This window comes from Fringilla coelebs (genome assembly GCF_963513975.1).
Source record: "Fringilla coelebs genome assembly, chromosome: 19".
NCBI lineage: Eukaryota > Metazoa > Chordata > Aves > Passeriformes > Fringillidae > Fringilla > Fringilla coelebs.
This window is the reverse complement of record NC_140045.1, coordinates 3397637-3417122: the sequence shown is the minus strand read 5'-3', so window position 1 is coordinate 3417122 and position 19486 is coordinate 3397637. Positions and strand designations below refer to the sequence as shown.

At 40.5% G+C, this 19486-nt stretch overlaps 1 protein-coding gene across 3 annotated transcripts in view; it reads left to right on the top strand.

Annotated features, from left to right (window-relative positions):
* Positions 1-251: 251 nt before the first annotated feature.
* The window catches only part of HELZ (helicase with zinc finger), an 87107-nt gene continuing 67872 nt past the window's right edge, over positions 252-19486 (top strand). For 2 of the 3 annotated variants that reach the window (XM_084218585.1, XM_084218584.1), the window contains exons 1-2: positions 252-278; positions 17540-17767. In XM_084218585.1, coding sequence (XP_084074711.1) covers positions 17558-17767 — 210 coding nt within the window. In that variant the 5' untranslated portion in view covers positions 252-278; positions 17540-17557. The remainder of the gene's footprint in view (positions 279-17539; positions 17768-19486) is intronic. The other variant, XM_084218586.1, reaches the window with a different exon arrangement.

Below are 19486 nucleotides of genomic sequence, written 5' to 3'. Positions count from 1 at the left end.
GGTCCCGATCCTCATCCCCTATGCCGGACCGCGACCTGTCCCCACCGCCGTTCCGTTCCGTCCCGGCCCCCACCCGGGCCCCATTGCTGTCCCCGTCCCAATCCCTATGCCGCTGCCGTTCCCATTGCTGTTCCCATCCCCGGTCCCGTTCCCGACCCGTCCCGTCCCCTCACACCGCCGCCCTCCGCCTTCCGGGCCGCGGGGAGGGCCGGCCTTTCCCACAATGCTTTGTGGGACGTTGACAAGTGGATCCAAGATGGCGTAGAAAGTAATGACAGGTAAGTCGGGACTTCCCCGACCGCCCCCGCGGGCACCGAGCGCGGCCCGCACCGGCCGCCCGCGGCCCCGCCGCGCCCTCGGGGGGCCCGCGGGGCTCCGCGGCCGGCGGGGCGGGCGGTGCGGGGCGCGGGGGCCGCGCGGGGCCGGCGGGAGCGGGCCCTGTGTCCGCGGAGGGCCTGCGGCGGCCGCCGCTCGCGGGGTGTTTACGGGGCGCTCGGCCGGACCCCGGCGCCGCCGCGCTCCCCGCGGCCCCCGGGCGGGCGGAGCGGCCCCGCGGCCGGCCGGGCCCGGGGGAAGGGCCGGAGAGCCGGGGATGCCTCGCACGAGCCGGGGGTGCTCCGGGGGGGATGCAGGGGGGGTGGGAGGCAGCTTTGTTTTTGTACCGGGCGGGGCGGGAGGGGATGGGAGAGACGGCCAGAAAATAACAATGGTGAAATAGAAGTGAAAAAAAATGGGGTAGGTAGGGTTTGCGGAGCGATGGAAAAATAAATTGGAAGAATTTAACAGCTGTTGTAAAATTACCCCCTCGGAGCTGTTGAAGGGTGGGCAGATGAGCTTATGTTTTTGTTTTCTGCAGGAGGCTTTGGCAGGCAGAGTGAACTGAAGTTGGGAGGTTTAAGACAGGTCCTAAGAGCAGCTTTTATACCCTGGATCAGCTCTGAGACTGAAAACAGGAGAGTTTCCACTGAACATTGTAACACAGCCCTTCCAGCAGACACTTATATGTGTATTTTTAGGGCACATCCCCAGGCAGGAGAAGGATCTGTGTTACCCTTCCTGCGGTGCGAAGTGTCCTTTTGTTAATTTCAAAAGGAGTGCAGTTGTTTTGGCTTCAGCGCTTTGTTAGGCAATTGTTGTTCGATTAGGGTAACATGATTAAACATATCATTGATGGAAATTAAGAAATAACTGCAGGGAAACAGTTGCAGGGCTGCTTCCCAGTTAATGACAAAATGAGTAAGAGTTAACAAGGTAATAGAATTTCTGCATTATCAAAGGTACAGCGAGCTTGAGAGGAAGTTTTAAAATAATCCATTTCAATTTTCATTGAAAAAACAAAATAATTCAGTTGTGAGACAGAAAAATACCCTGAAAATGGATATCCCCATTGATAGATTGAATGTATCACCATGGCTGGTCCTGTTGGGATGGTTTGGATTGTTGACATCGTCTAATGTTGTTGTTCTTAACAATTAGCGTAATTGAAGCAAGGCAAAGGATAAAATACACCACCTGCCGTTCTTTATATAAGAAAAGGCATGTTCCTTTATAAAAAAAAAATATGCAAGTGATACTTGGCGAGTTTGCATTATTTTCCAAGACTGATCGATAGGTCAGGGAGGCTTTAAAATAATGTGTGTTAAATTGGGTTGTTTCAGTACTTTTGAACCATAGCAGATTGTCAATGAAAACTTTTTTCTTTTTTTTTTTTTTTAATTAATGGAAAAGCTTTTGTGATGAGGACAGTTTGGGAGTGCTGGGCAGGTCTATAGGGAGGAGCTGATTTTGAATATTCAGTTCAAACTTAGAGGAGGGGAAAGTGTATGAGGGCCCACCACATTCCCTCCACCTCCTTGGGGTGCAAACCCAGGGAATCAGACTTTGATAGGCTTGGCTTTTACTGTGCAGAAATTGTAAGTGGCAGAAGCTGAGTTAAGCTTTTTTTGTTGAACTTTAATTAGCAGAGTAGTTTTCCTTTATTGGTAAGTGAAGGAACATTTAATGTGTTATTACTGATAAATTGAGTTCTCTTTGTAATTTGTTCTGAAAGCAGAAATTACTTCTTTATTTTTCCTAGCTGAAATGACATTTCCTTTATCACTCTTCACCTCTGTGATTTTTTTTGGACTTATGAAATGTACAGTGTGTATTTTCCCTCTTTTAATTCAGACAGGCACTGTGCCTTTTTAGGTGAGCCAGATGAATTTTTCTGTGGTAGAGGCTTGTTAAAGTCATGGCTTAAAGACTTGAAAGGTTGTAATAGCTGATTTTGTTGGGTTTTTTGTGTCTATTTTGGGATTTTTTTGTTTGGTTGTTTGAGGGCTTGTTTTTACCTCTTCCCATCAGACTAAAACTTAAAGTGAGATGTGGAAGCAGCATCTTATTCTCTAATTTGTCCCAGTTCTGCTTCTTGATGTGCCATGGAGGATCCTTTTCCTTTGTGAAATCTCACTGGTTTCACAGAAGTTCCTCCTGGGCTTTGGGATCAGTGTGAGTAGATGTGGTTGTAGAAGAAGGGCTGTGGTTTGCAGAGAACTTCTGCTCAAAGCCTGGATTCGTAGAGGAATTCTCATCTCAAAAGATGTAAGTCAGAATGTCTGGAAAGCTTGAAGAGGGGATGTTCCCAGGTGGGTAAGGTACAGGTCTAGTGCTTGAGAGATGTGGAGAGCCTGATGCAAATCACTTCACCTGTTTGTGCTTCCTTTTGGAGGAATGTAAAATAGGGATGGTGAATCTTACTGACTTGTAAGGAGTCCTGACGCCTGTGGATGAAAGAGCCCATGTAGGAGCTGGGCAATAATATTAATGATGTTTTCCAACTCTATTAATTTAATAGTCTAATGAAATATTATCTCCATTGTTGGCAATTATTTTTTTTTAGTAAAATTCCCTTTGCATTTATAGCTGGATATTCTTTCTGAATTTCAGGGTATTGGTTTGTTTCTCTTTTTATTTGTTATTTACTAACATCTTATATTTTCCGCTGAGCATTATTTTTGGTGTTTTCATTTTAGTAGTGGCAGAAACAGTTGCTGGAGCAATTCAGGTTATTAAAGCCCTTGAATCTCTCACCTCACTGGTATCCCCTCCTGAGGTCAATGGGACCTCACAGATCTGGTAGCAGGAGTGAAATCTAAATTAAAAAAGTCTTCGGAATTAATTTGAATGCATCCCCTGTGTACAGCCTGAGTAACTGGGGAAAGTTGTGGGAGCTGGCTTGGAGCAGGAGAAGGAAGGATGGTGTGCCACTGCTCCAGCTCAGGGAGAGAGTGCTTGGACAGCTGGAATTCCCCTGCCTGGGGGATCAGCAGGCCAAGAATCCCAGCGAGCCTCAATCCTGTCCTGACGTTTCTCCTGGCATTGCTGAAGCTTTCTTCCTGGAAGGAAGCAGATCCCCAGTGTTCCTGTCTGTGCAACGCTGCCAGTGGCTCATCATGGCAGGGAAAATTCCAAATTTTGTAATCCCAACCCTCCCTCTTGCTCGTATTTCAGCTGTTGAATCCTTTCTCACTTCTTCTGCTGAGATGCTGCGGCAAAATCTCCTTTTCAGTATGTATTTTTCCCCCCATAAAAGGCAGGATTGTGAGTTAGATTTTCAGAACAAACAAGACCTTCCTTTTTCATTCTTGTTTGTCTTGCTATCTCTTCCGTGGCCTTTGGCAGCAAGGCAGCATTTGTGTTTATATGTATCAATGACATATATTTAGGGACATGGTACTTTATGTGTTGGATTTCTTCCTGCCCTTAGTGCAAACTTCTGTGGTGTCGACATTCTTTTTCAACAAAGAAGAGAGAATGTTGTAAAAGAGACTGGTTTTTCAAGAGTTTCTATGCAGCATTGATATGGAATTAAAAAGAAATCTGAAGGAATGCTTGATCTTCGCTTGGTCTTCTGGAGATACTGACTGGGAAAATAAACATTTGCTGTCCCCAAATGTTTTGGGGTGGGAGAAAATAACTAAACTTCATAGACAGGAAAATTTGGAGTCTGCAAGGTCAGAGGCTGCTCCCCAGGAACAGGCCAGCTTCTGGGGAATTCACGATGGTGACACTGGTATGTGACTCAGGTTCCTTATTCCAGAACAGTCTTGCTTACTGAGCTTTTCTCTTCACATGAATGTTTGCAACATGAGGCTTCCAACAGCAGCAATCCCTCATGTCTGAGAAACACAGAAAAGTGAATATTACTGTAGGAAAAGAAGGGATTGGGAATTTAAGCAGAGAGATTGTAATTACCCGTGGGTGAGAATTTGTTTTTCTGTTGCATTTCTATTGCACTGCCAGTTGAAGTTAAAGGATACTTAATGGGGCTATAACGTAATACCCAAATATTCCTCCATAATTTTATATGCAAATTCATTGTTGTAAATTAGAAATGGACTGGTTATTTATCCAATCGTTTCTCAGAGTCCTCCATAATACCAAATTACAGCCTTATTACAGGAAAGCCAGATAAGATTTCAATCTTTTTCTCCTTAAATGTAATTTTACAACACTGAGAGATTTCGTTTTGTTACTACAAAGTTTGAGTGGTGACTGCGGCCCCATCCTCTCTCGAAATGAGTACAAACTCTTAGATTTTCTGAGTGGCATAGAGTCTTTGTCAGATGTTAGAAGGCTTGAACCTTAGCAGGAAGGTAATTTAGAATTAATAGCCCTGAACTACGCAGGTTTTCCAAGAATTAGTGGATGCACAGTGCTCCTGAGCTGGTAGCAAGAAGTTTTGTAGGTGATGTTATGTAGAGATATGTTTTGGAGATGTGACTGGGAGCTGTTTTATAATTTCTTGCTGTTAGTCCTGGGGAATATCACTTGCATGAAGAATGATGTGTCTGAGGTGAATGCTTTGAATCTTTGGCTTATGTGTGGTTTGAGGAAATAAGTTTCATGCTTCTGTTTGTAAGCAGCAGCAAGGCTAGTGATTCTTGGAGCTGTAATGATGAAATATTGGAAGAAAAAGAACAGTAGGTTTGTGTTTGGTATGAAATTTTGAATGTTGCAGCGGCAGGAAGTGAAGGATAGAAATGTGAGCACTGTGTGGACTCGTCTGAGCTGGTTTTATGGTAGTTAGGGTAAGTGTTACTTAGAAATGATCTTTCAGTCTGTGAATTTCACAGTCTGGGTTTTTTCCCCCCCATAGTTATATATAGCAAAAATACTGTATTCATCAAAACACTAAAAATTACGGTGCTCACATATGCTTAAAAGGTCTTTCATAGCCCTTCAGACCCCACTGGCAAGAGGGAAATCTGTAACATGAGCTGTTTTCGAGAATCTTGGTTGTTAGTAATGCGGCACGAGTGTTTAATTTGCTGGAAAATGTTTAGTGGTTCAGCAAACCAAGAAGGTAACAAATCTTTGTGGACATCATAAATGGAGAATGCCACAAATGAAAAGCGTAGTGGTTTTGGCACCACCTAAAATAACACTTCTTCTCTATGTTTTTTTTTCACTTAATTTAAGGCAATCTCTATTTTTTTAAAGTGAAAATTTCATTTTATCCTGGAGTAATTTTGGGAGGACAGGGATGGGCAGTTGGCCTCTGTTCCCAAGTAATGTTCCTTCATGGATCTCAACTAAATTCCCCCTCGGCTGGGATTCCCAAATAGTGTTGGACCAGCCACAATAGCTGCCTTACATCTACTCCTCTGCTATCTTGGGAGCCAGAATTTGTTGGATTTCTCTCATTATCTACAGGGGGAGGTCATTAAGGGGAATGTTTTTTGCATACTTGGGAATTTGTGCTGAGGCAGTGCTGTGGATCTTTTATTCCAGTGATGTTTTTGATTATAGTTGTTTGTGCAAATGGTTTTGAGGTAACTGTGCTCTGGCCATATCTTGAGACACTCACACATTTGGAATGGTGCAGGACATTTGTTTTGTCGTTTGAACTGACTGATATTACTTGGCTGTAGCTTTGTTTATATTTGTTTGGCTGGGCTAGACACCGCTCCTCTGCTTCCCAAGTTTTGTCAGGATTATGCCGTTAACCACAGCAGGATCGTTGCTCATTCCTGCTGATGCAGTTCTTTAAGTGGGGTTTCAAATACGTGACTGAATCACTAATGTTCATTTCAAAAGGGATGAGGAGGGAGAGTTCTGTTGGGAAACGTGTTCTGGATACACGTCGTGGTGTTGCTCATAGGGTTTGCTGTGAGGGGAGACCTTGGGAATCCATATTCTGGTCTTGAAAGAGTCTAAAAATGGAACCTGTTGGGGCTACCATGGTCAGGCATTTGAGGAGAGGAAACAGGGACGTTGTAAAAGCATTTTCCATATGCAGAAAGGTTAATGTAATTAAAATACAGAGTTACAACTCCCCAAACTAGGCTTAGCTATATTATGATGAACTATTTGAAGCACGGTCAGGTAAAAATAATTTTCAGCGGTTATTTACAACAAAGATAGCAGTTTTTAGAGGTGGAGGGTTAGTTACTGCTTTGAACTTTCAAAACTGTGCACAAAAATACCATGTACAGTTACATAATAGGCATGGTTTGGGGAAAGATGTGTTTGGAGGATCTGTGGGTGGCATGATTGTGTTATTAAATCTGTTACGGTAGGACCCTTTTGTGCTAAGCGCTGTGTAAATGCGTAACAAAAAACTCAGTCACAGTATTATTCACTACTATAATAAATTAAAGTTCATTATAAAGCTGCAATGAAGGCTGAGGGATATTGAAAGAAATTTTTCCTGTTTTGTGCCACAGTGTTCTGACTGATTCCTGTGCTTAGTTTGTGACCTGTGCAATGTAGCTGATATTCAGCATGAAGATTTTTTACAATCTTTTTGCATTCTGAAGGAATCGAAGGCAAAGGGATTGAAATTAATATTTTGCATCTCAACCAGCACATAAACTCGGGGCTTTTATTTTTTCCCAATTTATCAAACTGTAAAATTGTGATAGATACCTGTAGCATCTGCACTTGCCCTGGGGTTCAAAGTTGTATTTTCAGCTAGATTTACTCCCCAGAGAGTGTTGCCTTGCAGTGTCAGGTCAGGGGTGGAGAAAGTTCTTGTGTGAAAGTGAAAGTTTGACATTTGAGGGAAGACTGTTTCAGCATTGCTACAATATCCTGTTCAGAAGAGAAAATGTGGATTGAACCACTGAGCTTTGGAGCTGCTGAGCTGCTGGGGGTGGGGAAGAGTTTGCATGGGGTTTTTGAAAGGGAATATGCTGTGATAAATAATTTCCTAGTTTAAAAACACTTTTATTCCTGAAATCCAAATACAGCTGTATTAGATGAAGCTGTGAATTGAACATGAGACTGAGAGTTAGGAACTGCTAATTTTGATTCTGTCTCTGATTAAATTGGTGAATTTGGCAAATGAACTATGGTCAAGTGCTCTCTGCAGACGGTGCTGCATGAGTGGCAGGTTCAATGAGCACTGGAAAACTTTGCGACATGTTTTTGCATTTAAACTTCTGAGATATATTTGTAAATCTAGTGATATGCTCTGTGCTGAAATGATGCTTGGGAATCTTCTATGACTCCCCTTTGCATTCCTTGGGAACACAGTTTGGCACTTGCTTGGCATTTTGAAAATGAGGTGACACATGTTTAGTCACATCGACACAGATGTGACTATATCAGAGAGCAGGCATTTCTCAGAGGGGACTTCTGGCACTACCCTATGACTCAGTGGAGAATAATATTAGGAATTGCAGGACTGGGTAAGTCCTTAAGATGAGTAGTGTTCATTTTTTGGTCAAAATTATTACTAAACACTAGTGCAGAGACAGGAACAAGGCTGTGTTCTGTTGTTCAAGTGCTGAGAAGAGAGAGTCTGACACAAGCAAGACATAGTTTGGAAAGCTGTGGATTATGATGTTTAAATTTAAACCAGCTTTTGGAATATGGATATTGTTCTGTAAATTTGAGTTTGAGGTTTGAGTCTTGTAGGTTGGTGCTGCTCCATGGAGAGCTGGCTGGTCGTGCAGTGCTGATTCTTCCCTTTGTTTTTCTCTGGCAAATTTCATTAAGAGAAGCAAAGATTAAATTACTTTTCTAATGCATTTTTTTAAGTAAGTAATTGGTGATGTTGTTATGGGGATAAAATGGTAACCATGGGACAATATTTCAATTAAAATGCCCTCATCTTGGGTAAGTGTGAGAAACTATTCTCAAAAAGCAGTGTGAACATAGAGGTATATGGAGCACAAATTCCTGTTGTTAGCCAGTTATTATGAAAGATTGTTTACGTAAAGATTTTCTATGAAGGTGCCAAAAACTTTAGGTGGGGCAGAAGCACCACCTATTATTATGTTACCTGGTGCTTACTATGACATACTCCTCATTTCACTTGGTTATTGTTTGCCAGATTTTAATTATTTGGGTTGAAATTTCTCATGGTAGGTGTCTTCCATAGTCTGACTTTTTGGGTGCTGTTGAGGAGAGAAAGGTTCTGCCAACGTGATTCCATCTTTTCTAGAAATTGGGCAAAATACTTTCTTGTGTTCATGATAAATTAGAAAAGAAATAATCTAATGACCTATAGTGCTGCTTTGTGCAAAGTTGAGATGTGTTATTGTATAATGTTTCTGCCAAGGATGTACTTGTGATCAACCTTGTGAAAATCTTCTCAATGCTGGTCAAATCAGCATTAAGTGCAAATGTAAAAAAGATAATCCCTGCAGTGAATATGCTTCAGCCTCAGCTAAACAGGATTTCTCTGTAATTTGAAGGCTGGGTCACTTGCATTCTTCCCTGGTGTGATTTTGGATAAAAAAATGAGAGTGCAGAAAATTCCCCTTCTCTTCTCCTGATACGAAGTTCCCCTTTCCTCCCAGCTCTACCTTCCTGCAGCACAGCGGAAGCAGCGACTGAATTTAAACAGAAGGTGCAAAATGCAGATTTTTGCAGAATTACATACAATAAATGTAGAGATGGGGGGTGGTTGAATGAGGAGAAGGAGATTGAAAAATATTAGTATTTGAAAGAAATAGAAGGGAGGCTGTGCAGTGTGGGTACATATGATTTATTTTATAATGATAATACAGTTGTTTGTTGGAATACAGTTTTTCTATCTGCATGAATTAGAAAGTGTTTCTGAAATGTAGTAGGGAATAGCAAAAAAGGAGAAGACAAATCTCAATTCATCCCCATCTTTGCTATACTTAATTTTCTGTATTTTTAATGAATCTTCCCATGTTGTGATGTAGAAAAATGTTGGATGTTCCTAAGTCACTCTGCAGACATGAGGTGCTTTGCATTGGTCATATAAAAGGTGTGTACAATACAGGCAAAGCATAATGGGAAGAAATCACTTCTAGATCTCTTCATGTGAATATAAGAAGTTTGTAGAAACTTTTGCCATGTGTATTCTTATCTTAATTCTCTGTAAAATGGGAATGTTGTCAGAATGATAAACATATTTTCTTAATTTTTGTAAAGTGGTCGGTTGCAGTATTGTAGGCATTATTGAAAAGTTAATGACAACATTCAAATGTTGTCTTTTGAATAAGATTGAGTAGCATGCAGTAAATAAGGCCTGAAGTGCAGTGCTGAAGTATTTCACTGGATGTCCATTAGGCAGCAGCCTCTGTTCTGCCCACTCATTCTGCCAGGTACCCTTGGAAAATGTGCTCTGTGACTAACACAGTTAAAGGCAATATGGTAATAATGCAGGCACACAGAAGGCCAGCATAAGCTTGTACAGATGCTTTTGTCCTCACACAACCTCAGAGTATCGAACTTTACAACCCAGTATTTGTTCTGTGAAGTTAATGAATGCAATATGTGTGTGTATATTTGCTTTGTTTAAGCAGGAACCTTGTATCTGTTGGCCGTGAGTGGCTCTCAGACAGCACCAGCACATGTCACATAGATGCTGTGCTTTGCCTTGCCAGCTATTTTGCTTAGTTTCATCAGGACAGGTGATGCTTTCAGACAGCTGTGTGAAAAAGGATCTTTTTAAAGGCAGGATGGGAAGGTATTTGGGATGTGGTGGATGGATGGGGTTGTTGCAAGTGCTGAGGCCATGAGTTATTTCCAGATTTTGAGCCAAAGATAGTCAGTGTCCGTGTCTGAGTGTTGCTGCTGCTGGCTGCACAGATTGTCCTTCTGCTGCTATTTCCAAAATGAAAATAATAAAGATTAGCAAAGTGTTAATAATCACTTAGTCTGTACAGAAGTCATAACTAGCATGCAAAAAAATGTAACTTGTTAGTATCTGTGATGTATGTAAAATGGTTTAAAGCCTGCAGAGGATCCAGATGCAGAAGGCATTTGCTCTTAATCTCAATTGCCTGTGTCATTATGTGAATGATAAACCACCCACAGGCTCTTGCTGCTTTCCCAAGAAACGTGGATGTGTTTTTTCTATACTTTAGGTTTACAGGATCAGACTCCAAGCTTCATTTACGTGGCCAGAGATCACTTGCCCTCCTCCTTTATGGTGCTGTCTCTGATTTTTCAGTTTGGAAGGATAATCTGAGCATTTAATGGTCGGGGGCATCGTGAGCCTCTTCTTTCCCCATTTTCCCTTCCCCAAACAGGCATATCATGTTCCTCAGAGGCCTTGGAGCAGGATTCTTGCTGCTGTTCTGCTATAGAATAAAACCTTGAGATGTGCTTGCCTCATTCTGTATGCTCCATTTCAGATTTAACATCATTTTTGGAATTGAAAGTAGGGTCATTTTGCCTGGAGTTGTACAACATTAGCCAAAGTAATTCAGTTACTTCAGAAAACTGATTAGATTGTCCTCTCTCAAGGGTGGAGGCTTTTGTATTTGTTCTGTAAGGTGTGCAGTGCATTTCTGAGAACTCCTTAACTGCTATTACGGACTTCAACCATAATTGGAATAAATTAATGCATGACATCTCTCTCTGCTGTTTTATTTTTCTTAAAAGAAAAAAAAAAAGCCAAAAGCACCTTTCATATAATTCTTTTACACCCTGTGTATGAAAGATGCACCATCCTTTTCATCTCTGTTACATAGGTACAGTGCACTGTCATTATCTACTCTTATTTTATTAAATGATTTTTTTAGACTGGGATTATTTATGATGTGTATGTCATGACACTAGGAAAGTGCATTTATTTTTCTGTATGTCTCCATGAGTAATTTCTGTATTTTATTCAGCTCTATTTTATTCCATCCTGGAGGCTTGAATAAAGGGGGTTTGGGTTTTTATTTTATTTTGTCTCAAGGCAAAGATTGGGTTATTTTACCACAGTGGGTAAGGAAAATAAATGGATATTTAATTTTATTTTACTGATCTAAAGATATTTTAGTGGTATTTGGTAATAATACAAAATCAATTGACATGTAGAGATGCAGGCATGACTTAAGATGGGATTCCAAGAGATACCAGAGCAACTCTCTAGTATGATTCAACAGTGGAGAGATACACTATTCCCTATTTTAGTGTGTGGACTGACAAATGCAGTTAGTTTCAGAGTTTTGAATTTTTAGTTGAATTTCAGTGTCCCATGATTTCTAACTGTAAAGTTGACATGTTCATAGCAGCTAACTTTTTAATTGTGTCACATTCAATATATTAATTCACATTAAACCCCACGTCTTTCCATACCTGTATAAACTGAAATATCTTGTCATTTTTTTCTCGATAATTTTGAGTGAAAGGGAAACTTAATCACAGAGTTGTAGCCATACCAACTTTGGGACTTCCCAAATATTACTTGGATATATTATGGAAATAACAAATTCTTGATGTGTGAATTGCTTTCATCTCAGTTTCCCAGTAACAACTTTGAGGAAGGGATGGGATGTGCCCTGCTTGGGTCTGCAGTCTAAAAAGTTTGGGAACTCTGCTTAAACCTGGAGATTATTGGATGGGTCCTGGAGCAGTGAAACTGATGAATGCAGCCTATGGCATTGACTGTTATGGGCAAGAAAAATAAATAAGACTTTTCTTTCAGTGGTGAGTGACACTTTGCTACAGCTCTTGATGGTAAATGGCAGCACGTGGCAGTAATTGATGGGGTAACTGATGTCTTGGTATCAATAAGAGACTGAGTTATAACTTAACCTTTCCCTGGGTCTGTTATCTGTCTTGTTACACATTTTTCATGAAAACTGCAGCATCTTCAAGACCCTTCAGACTTCTGGGAAATTCAGTTCCAATTGACTTGAAGCTCAGAAGTTACTGAGGAAGGACAGAGCAACCAGCCTCGTAAATAAATCTAGTAGGTCTCTTCTTGCTCGTAAAAGGAATTGCTGGGAAGTTCTGATAAACCAGCTGTCTTTTCTTGAGTATTGCCTGAATTTATTACATGTTTAAAACTTCTCTCCAGTTTGGTGGCCAGCCTTTCCACTCTGTGAGATGGGCTGAACAATCCCAAAGGATTGGGAAACAGACAGAGTGCTTGCATTTCTGTAGAGAGGAGCAGGATGAGTGGAATTCCTTCCCTGCTCTCTCTCTCTCTCTCTCTGGGAGCCTGTGCCAGCCTGACCGCAATAGGCAATGGAAGGGCAAATCCATCTCCTGCTTTCCCTTCCCGCAGGACAGAGGGCTGCTAGCAGGAGGACACGGCTGAATGGCCTTGGCAAGGAATATTTTGTGCTTATTTCCCTCAGCAGAACTGTTTGAAGGGTTATGGATTGTAATGGGAGGCAGCTGGAGAGGCTCTTCCCCTGCACATTCCCCATGGCAATGGGTCTCATTCATTTGCTTCACTCTGCGATTCCCAGGATGTGGCTCTTGAAGTAAATTCAATTGACAGTAAATCCCTACCAGTCTGACTGTAGGACTGCAAGTTGAACATCATTGCTTTAGCATAAATCTTTACAAGAGATGTTAATGTTTAGTTAAAATATGCAAATATTTACTGACTTGTCTACTGTTTGTCAGCTTGGCATGCGAGACCTTGGATCTGATCCTTCTGTCTTGGCAGACATTGGGAATTTTGCCAGTAACATTAATAGGAACAGCATTGTGCCCTCTAATCTGTTTGTTTATGAAGTACAGCTAGAGTTATCTGGCTAGATGCTTTACAGTGAATTGAAAAAGCATCTGTTTGAAATTTTTTTAGGAACTGTCACATGCTTTAACTTATTATTATCTTAGTGTATGGACCCTTTGATTCCATGAAACACATCAGTAAGATGTGGAGCATGGAAGTGCACAGTCATGAGTTAAACTGCCATGAAACACTGGATTTTAGTTCATGATGTTCTCTCCTCCTACATTGATTTTAATTTGAAGTTGGACTCATCAGACTGTGGAGTAGTTCTTGAGAGCCTCCTGTGCACCAAGCAGGCGTCGTGTTTACTTGGAAATAAATGACTGTGTGGATCACGTTGTTTATCACTCTTCCTCCTCAAGCTGTCCCTTCTGCCTTTCCCAGCCCCCTCTGCAGCTCTGAAGGGGAAACATACAGCTTTATTTGGAGTTTGGATTTTAGTTCCTCATTTCATGTTTGTTTACAAACCCCCTTTGGCAAGAAGGTGGAATACTCATTAGGAATATTGAGCCTGAAAATCATTAGTTGTAGGGGAAAAAGAAAGAATTGTCAAGGTTAGTTGTAAAAGCCACCAAGGTTTAAGTTACACCAGTTGGAACTAACCAGGTCTTTGAAATAATATTTTGTGGAAGATAAGCTGAGTAGAATTTGGCTTTCAATGAAATTAAAGTTCATTAAGTTCTCTTCAACTTAAGAGCAGGAGTTTTTTTTGAGGTACAAAGTATGATCAGCCAGATGATATATTTATATATATAATTTCTTAGGTATGTCCACCTATTTTAGATATGCAGCTTTAAATAGTGGGAATATGCCTCTTTACTGGTTCTTCAGTATTTTGAAGATGTATTAAACTTCACTAGAGGATAAATGACTTGTCGGAATTGAATTTAGAAGGCTTTTGGCATGTGGTTTTCCAGGTCTCTTTGAGAAAATGAATAATCCTGATGTTTGTTCTGTTACATGTTAGTATTTTAATTTCAGTTTTGTAGACAGAAGTGAAGCTCATAAGTAATTTGCTCAGTTTTGCAAGGAGAGTTGGGAATGTATCACAGACCTTGTGACACTTCAGCTTTCAGTTCTAATCTGTAATAAATTCTACTCTTAGAAATTCTAATTTTATGCCTGAAATCTTGAAAATAAAGATCTGTAGAACTGAAAATAAATTTCTTTTTACAATTGCCTTTGTTCCTTGGCTGTTAATGATTCTATGGATACGTTAAGGTAGGAAAAGACCTCAAATGTTGAGTCCAGCCTTTGACCAAATTCCTCTGTACCAACTAAACTATACTGTGAAGTGCACTTGTATTTCAAGCACTCCCAGGGATGGTGACTCCATCACTTCTCTGGGCAGCCCATGCCAATGCTTAACCACTCTTCCAGTGAAGAAATTTTTCCTCATATACAACCTAAATCTCTCTTGGTGCAGCTTGAGACCATTTTCACTTGTTTGGTCACTTGTTTTCAGGGAGCAGCGCCTGACCCTCACCTGGCCACAACCTCCTTTCAGACAACTGTAGGGATTGAGGAGGTCCCCCCTGAGCCTCCTTTTCTCCAGGCTGAGCCCCAACAGCTCCCTCAGCTGCTCCTGATCCCACTGGTGCACCAGCCCCAACCCCATATCTGTTCCCTTCTTGGGCTTAATGCCCTGCTTGAAGGGAGGAGCCCAGAACTGGACACTGGACTTGGGGTGAGGGATCAGCAGTGCCCAGCAGAGGGGCACAGTCACATTCCTGGTCCTGATGGGACTTAGGAACTGCTCTGAATGATTTTAAGTGGAGATACATCAGATGATCAAATACTGGAATCATCTGCCCAGGGAGGTGGTGGAGTCACCATCCCGGATGTGTTCAAAAAAAGACTGGATGTGGCACTTAGTGCCATGACCTAGTTGAACTGTTAGAACATGGGTTGGACTCGATGATTTTAAAGGTCCCTTCCAACCTAGAAATTCTGTGATTCTGTGATTCTGTACTTCAACAGACTAGATTTTAAGAAATGTTGGTTGTAATTCATGTTCACAAGTCTCAGTTGCTGATTTAGGGTACCAAAACTAGGAAAAAAGGTTTCTGAAGTCATCAGAACAGTCAGGTGTCTCCAAGGAGCAGTGTAGAGCCCTTGGATTGGAGTCTGAAGTAGATGGCACAAATGCCTAATAAATGTGCATGTTTGAGCCTGCATGTATCACTATAGATGGGATTGAAATGAAATCTGAGAGCCTGAGTGCATCATTTTCCATATGTTGTCCACATATTGGTTTTGTTTGTTATAATTTGATTATTTTCCAAACAAATTAGACTGCACTGGCTCCTTATCTGTTACTGTGTCCCATGCACTGTGATTTTGGTGGATTTTTTACACTCTGAGATATTAGTGGTGTGACTCAGTTTAGCCAGTTATCCAGCTTGGTCCTTACAGCTCTTGTTTCCACTTAATTCACAGGATTTAGCTCAGTTTAGCTTCAGTTATATCCTCTGAAGTGCTCTGGAATCTTTAAATTGACCAGAGAAATTGTGTGGGCACTGCTTGGTGTGTAAAATCCAGCTTCTCAAACAGCTGAGTTCTGTATTTCTCCAGCCAGCCAGCATAAGGCAATTGTTAAGGAACATCTTTGTCTTTTTCATGGTGCCATGTTGGAGGAGAAGAGTTTCAAATCTGTCAGCTGTGCTGGCCAGGTCACTTCGGATGGGATCTGTGTTTAATCAGCTCTTTGGGAATAAACACACAGAAGCTCTGCTCAGCCTTTTGGTCAAAGGAATTTTGGTTATATGTCAGCCAGGAAGTGAGGAAATCAAAACTACAGCAGAGTTCATGGAGTCCTCTATTTTCAGTCCCTTAGGAGGAAAACAAAATGTACATGAGAAAAACATCAATTAACTGTTGTGTCACTGTGGAAGCGGATCCTAGATTTATGAAATACACAGTGGTCTAAAATGGTGGTAGTGAAGTGAAAACCAGTGCAATTTTTAGTTGTATCTAGAAAAGATCCTTGCATACACAGCATAAGAATACCTAACGTTTATGTAATTGAAAATCTGTGCTAAGTGATCCAGCAGAATCTTTAACAGAATTACCTCATGAATGAATTTACTCATATGTATGGAAATGCAAAACCTACTTGCCTGTTCCTATTGTTTGAAAGTGCAGACTTATTTTTAGCAGAAAAAGAAATATCTGGATGAATGAGGTAATATTTTGTAAGGCTGTTATTAAGGAAGAGGCACACACAGATTTGTACCAGGATAACTGCAAAATATTCATGCTTGCATTCCTTCATTTTAGAGAAGATTTCCTATTTGTTGTAAATGTGAAATTTTTATATTAGTGTTTTAAAAGAGAAGCTGGTTTAAGTCTTGAAAAATCAATATTCCTTTATGTAATTATTTTGATACTGAATGGAAATTTAAGAATAGAAAGGACACACATAGAACACTATGTTGTACAATATATGAAAAGACTTGTTTACATTTCTTCTGAATGTTGGCTTAGGCATGTGTTAATGGGAAAAGTGGGATAATGGATTATTTTTCATAAGAGGAAAATGCATTTATTTGACTTTAAATTCTTGAAGTTACTTCACCTTTGGTTGAAAATTGGAAAATACTAAGTATAAATCTTTTAACAGTGAATTTTTAAAGTGGACTAAAAGTAGCTATTTGAGACAATTGTAGTAGTTGGTTTCTAATCAGAAATATTGACAATATGCTGCTTGCTAAAAGCAAAAATGAGAACTCTTAAGATTTTTCCTCTTTTGGTTATCAGAACCCATTTTTGTGAAGTCAGCTTTAATGTGCAGTGTCTCTAGGGATGTGTATCATGTATTTAAATATGTTAATGAAGGGAGAATGTGGTCAGGGATTACAGAAGTGCTTTGTTCTTCTGCTGGTGGTTCAGATGTGGATAACCATTTGTCTTAGTTTATTGGCAGATAATGTCTGTCTGTGGACAGATTTTTTTTTTCTAACTGTCTCAGTCCCCCCCAAATAATTACTTTAAAATTATTTAAGAAGTTCTGTGCAAAGGTGTTGGTGTGGCAGGGGTATCTAGACTTTCTCAGCCATAAATGTAGCTAAACCAGCAGAAGGAAGAGACAAATGGTTGGTTTGCTGTTGACCCCCATGTCTTTCCTGTCCTTCTCTGTCCATCCTTGTTGTGCTTCACCCAGAGGAAACATCTCCTCCTCCCGAATGTAGGTGAGAAGTGCTTGGAAGAGAAGGTGTTGTGGAGTACATGGCTGCAGGCTCAGAGACAGCACTTAGGGGATGAGTTGTGTTCCTTCCAAAGCAAAGGTCATGGTGCCATTGAAGACCCAAAAGCCTCTGCTTAAATCCATGCTGACTTTAAAATTTGAAACCCCTATTACATTCTTAAACTCAGTCATGGGCTTTAAGTACCTTCTTGAATTAGAATCCAAATCGAGAGCTGCGAGCAATGGAGAAAAGCCTGGGAAGAAATCAGTTAGTGAGAAGCTTGGTGCAGGAAATGTGACTGGCACAGCACGAGGGGGATGTGATCCAGCACCTTGAGACGGGAATGGAAGTTGGTTGGCAAGTTGTCAGTGCCATTCCACAGCTAACCAACGTTTTATCGTCCCCTCTGCCCCCGCTCTAGGATTTCTGTCCCTGAGTCATGGCAGACAGAAGACCAGAGAAGGCATGTGAACAAGCATGTGAATCCCTTAAGCAGCAGGATTATGAAGTGGCAGTGAAGCATTGCACAGAGGCTCTCCTTTCCCTCAGCCAGTACCCCCCAGCTCACCTCCCGGAGCCCTGCCAGGCAGAACTCGACCGCATCAAAATCGAGACTCTTCTGTATAGAATTGCTTCCTTTTTACAACTTGTGAGTGTGACTCTTTATAGTATCTAGTGAACTGGAAAGAAAAGTCAAATATCTCGTATTGTCAAGATTTAAATACCGCTCAGAATTTTTGGCATGTTGCTCTGCCCACAGAATCCCTCTTGCTATAGCATCTGTGAGGTTTCTGTCTTGTAGCTCTCCCTGATCCATTTATTTTTCAGGATTTGAACCTCTTGGTTTGGGTCTCAATCACAGTTTTCTAAACAAATAAGGAAAAATACTTTAAGCATTTAAAATATATATGTATATATTCCAGGAAGGCAAAACAGCTGGGTTAAGGTACATATGCTGAATTACATACCAGATTACCTTATCTTTTAAGAGCATCAGATTAAAGTTTCTGCAAATAAAAACACCAAAAAACAAAGTAAAGAAATGCCAGAATCTAGGTAGCTGGTTCATACCTGCTTTAGCTCCATTTGCATAGGCCTAAAATTAGTCTTTTTATGCTTAATCCCAGCTTTCCAAGGCTAGGCTAGAGCATATCTGGTGAAAGATGTAACTTTTAGACTCTGGCAAATATTTAGTGGAAAGGTGAAAATGGCTCTTCTAAAGGTTTGTAAATGCAAAGCAAGAGGCATATCCCTGAATTACAGGTGACCCCATTGCCAAAGTTGTGTCCTTCCTTTAAAGCATCAGAGCTACAGTTTCTTAAGGGAAAGGACATTTCAGTGTTTAAGAATAAACCTACAACCTGCTTTTCCTTACCTTTTTGAAATGCTATTATAGATTCACAGCAACCTTGTCCACTCCAAATCTTCATGTATTGAGTAGGAGCAGTTTCATCCCAGGTGGAAAAAGTTTGGGCAAGTCACAAGACCTTGCTGGGCAGCTTTAAGACAAATCTTGCCCATCTGATTAAGGGTGTGTTTTTAAAATAAATGTATTTATTCTTTAAATAAATAGCTGGATTGGACTATTCAGTGTGCCAAACTAGAATTGGGAAACCTCTTAAATGAAGAAGTGATCCGTCTGATGGCTCCTCAGGGGAAGAGATTCACAAATATGTGAGGCTGGATTTTCTAATAGAAGTCGTGTTACTACAGACTTGACCTCTCAAAATTATTTCTGTAAGCCAATATGCAGATTGGTGCTTGGATTATTTAATACATTTCTGACATCACTTTGAAAATCCTCTGAGGCACCTATCTGGATGTTCATCATAGCATTGCAGTGAGTCTGCAGGGACTTTGGAAAAACACTTGAAAGCAAAACCTTCCTATTAAAGACTTGAATTACGTAGCTACGTAAAGTCTTAAAAGAGGAAAACAATCCAAATTTTCCTTCTTGTTTTACTAAATAAAATAATCTTTAAAATCACTAGTGAAAAGACAGAATAAAATAATATCTTAAAATTTGAACATTACTATATTAGTACAAGAATAAAAACCAAACAGTGTCTTGAAAGTTAAGTTTTATACTTTTTCCTAGGTGTTGTGAGTGACCCACAAACATATAGCACACACACCTTTACCCATTCAGCTCCATTTTAAAATGTCCACAGGCTGAGAATTTGAGAAAAAGTCAGCATTTTAACTGAGAATTTGGGAAAAAGTCAGAAATTAGTCTTAATTCTAAGAATTAATTATATTATAATTGACATATGATTTATGTTCTTTACATGTTCTACCCAGGAAAGACAAGGTAATGGTTTCTAAAAAGTTTTTAAAAACTTGTAATTCAAGCATGTAGTTGTTTATG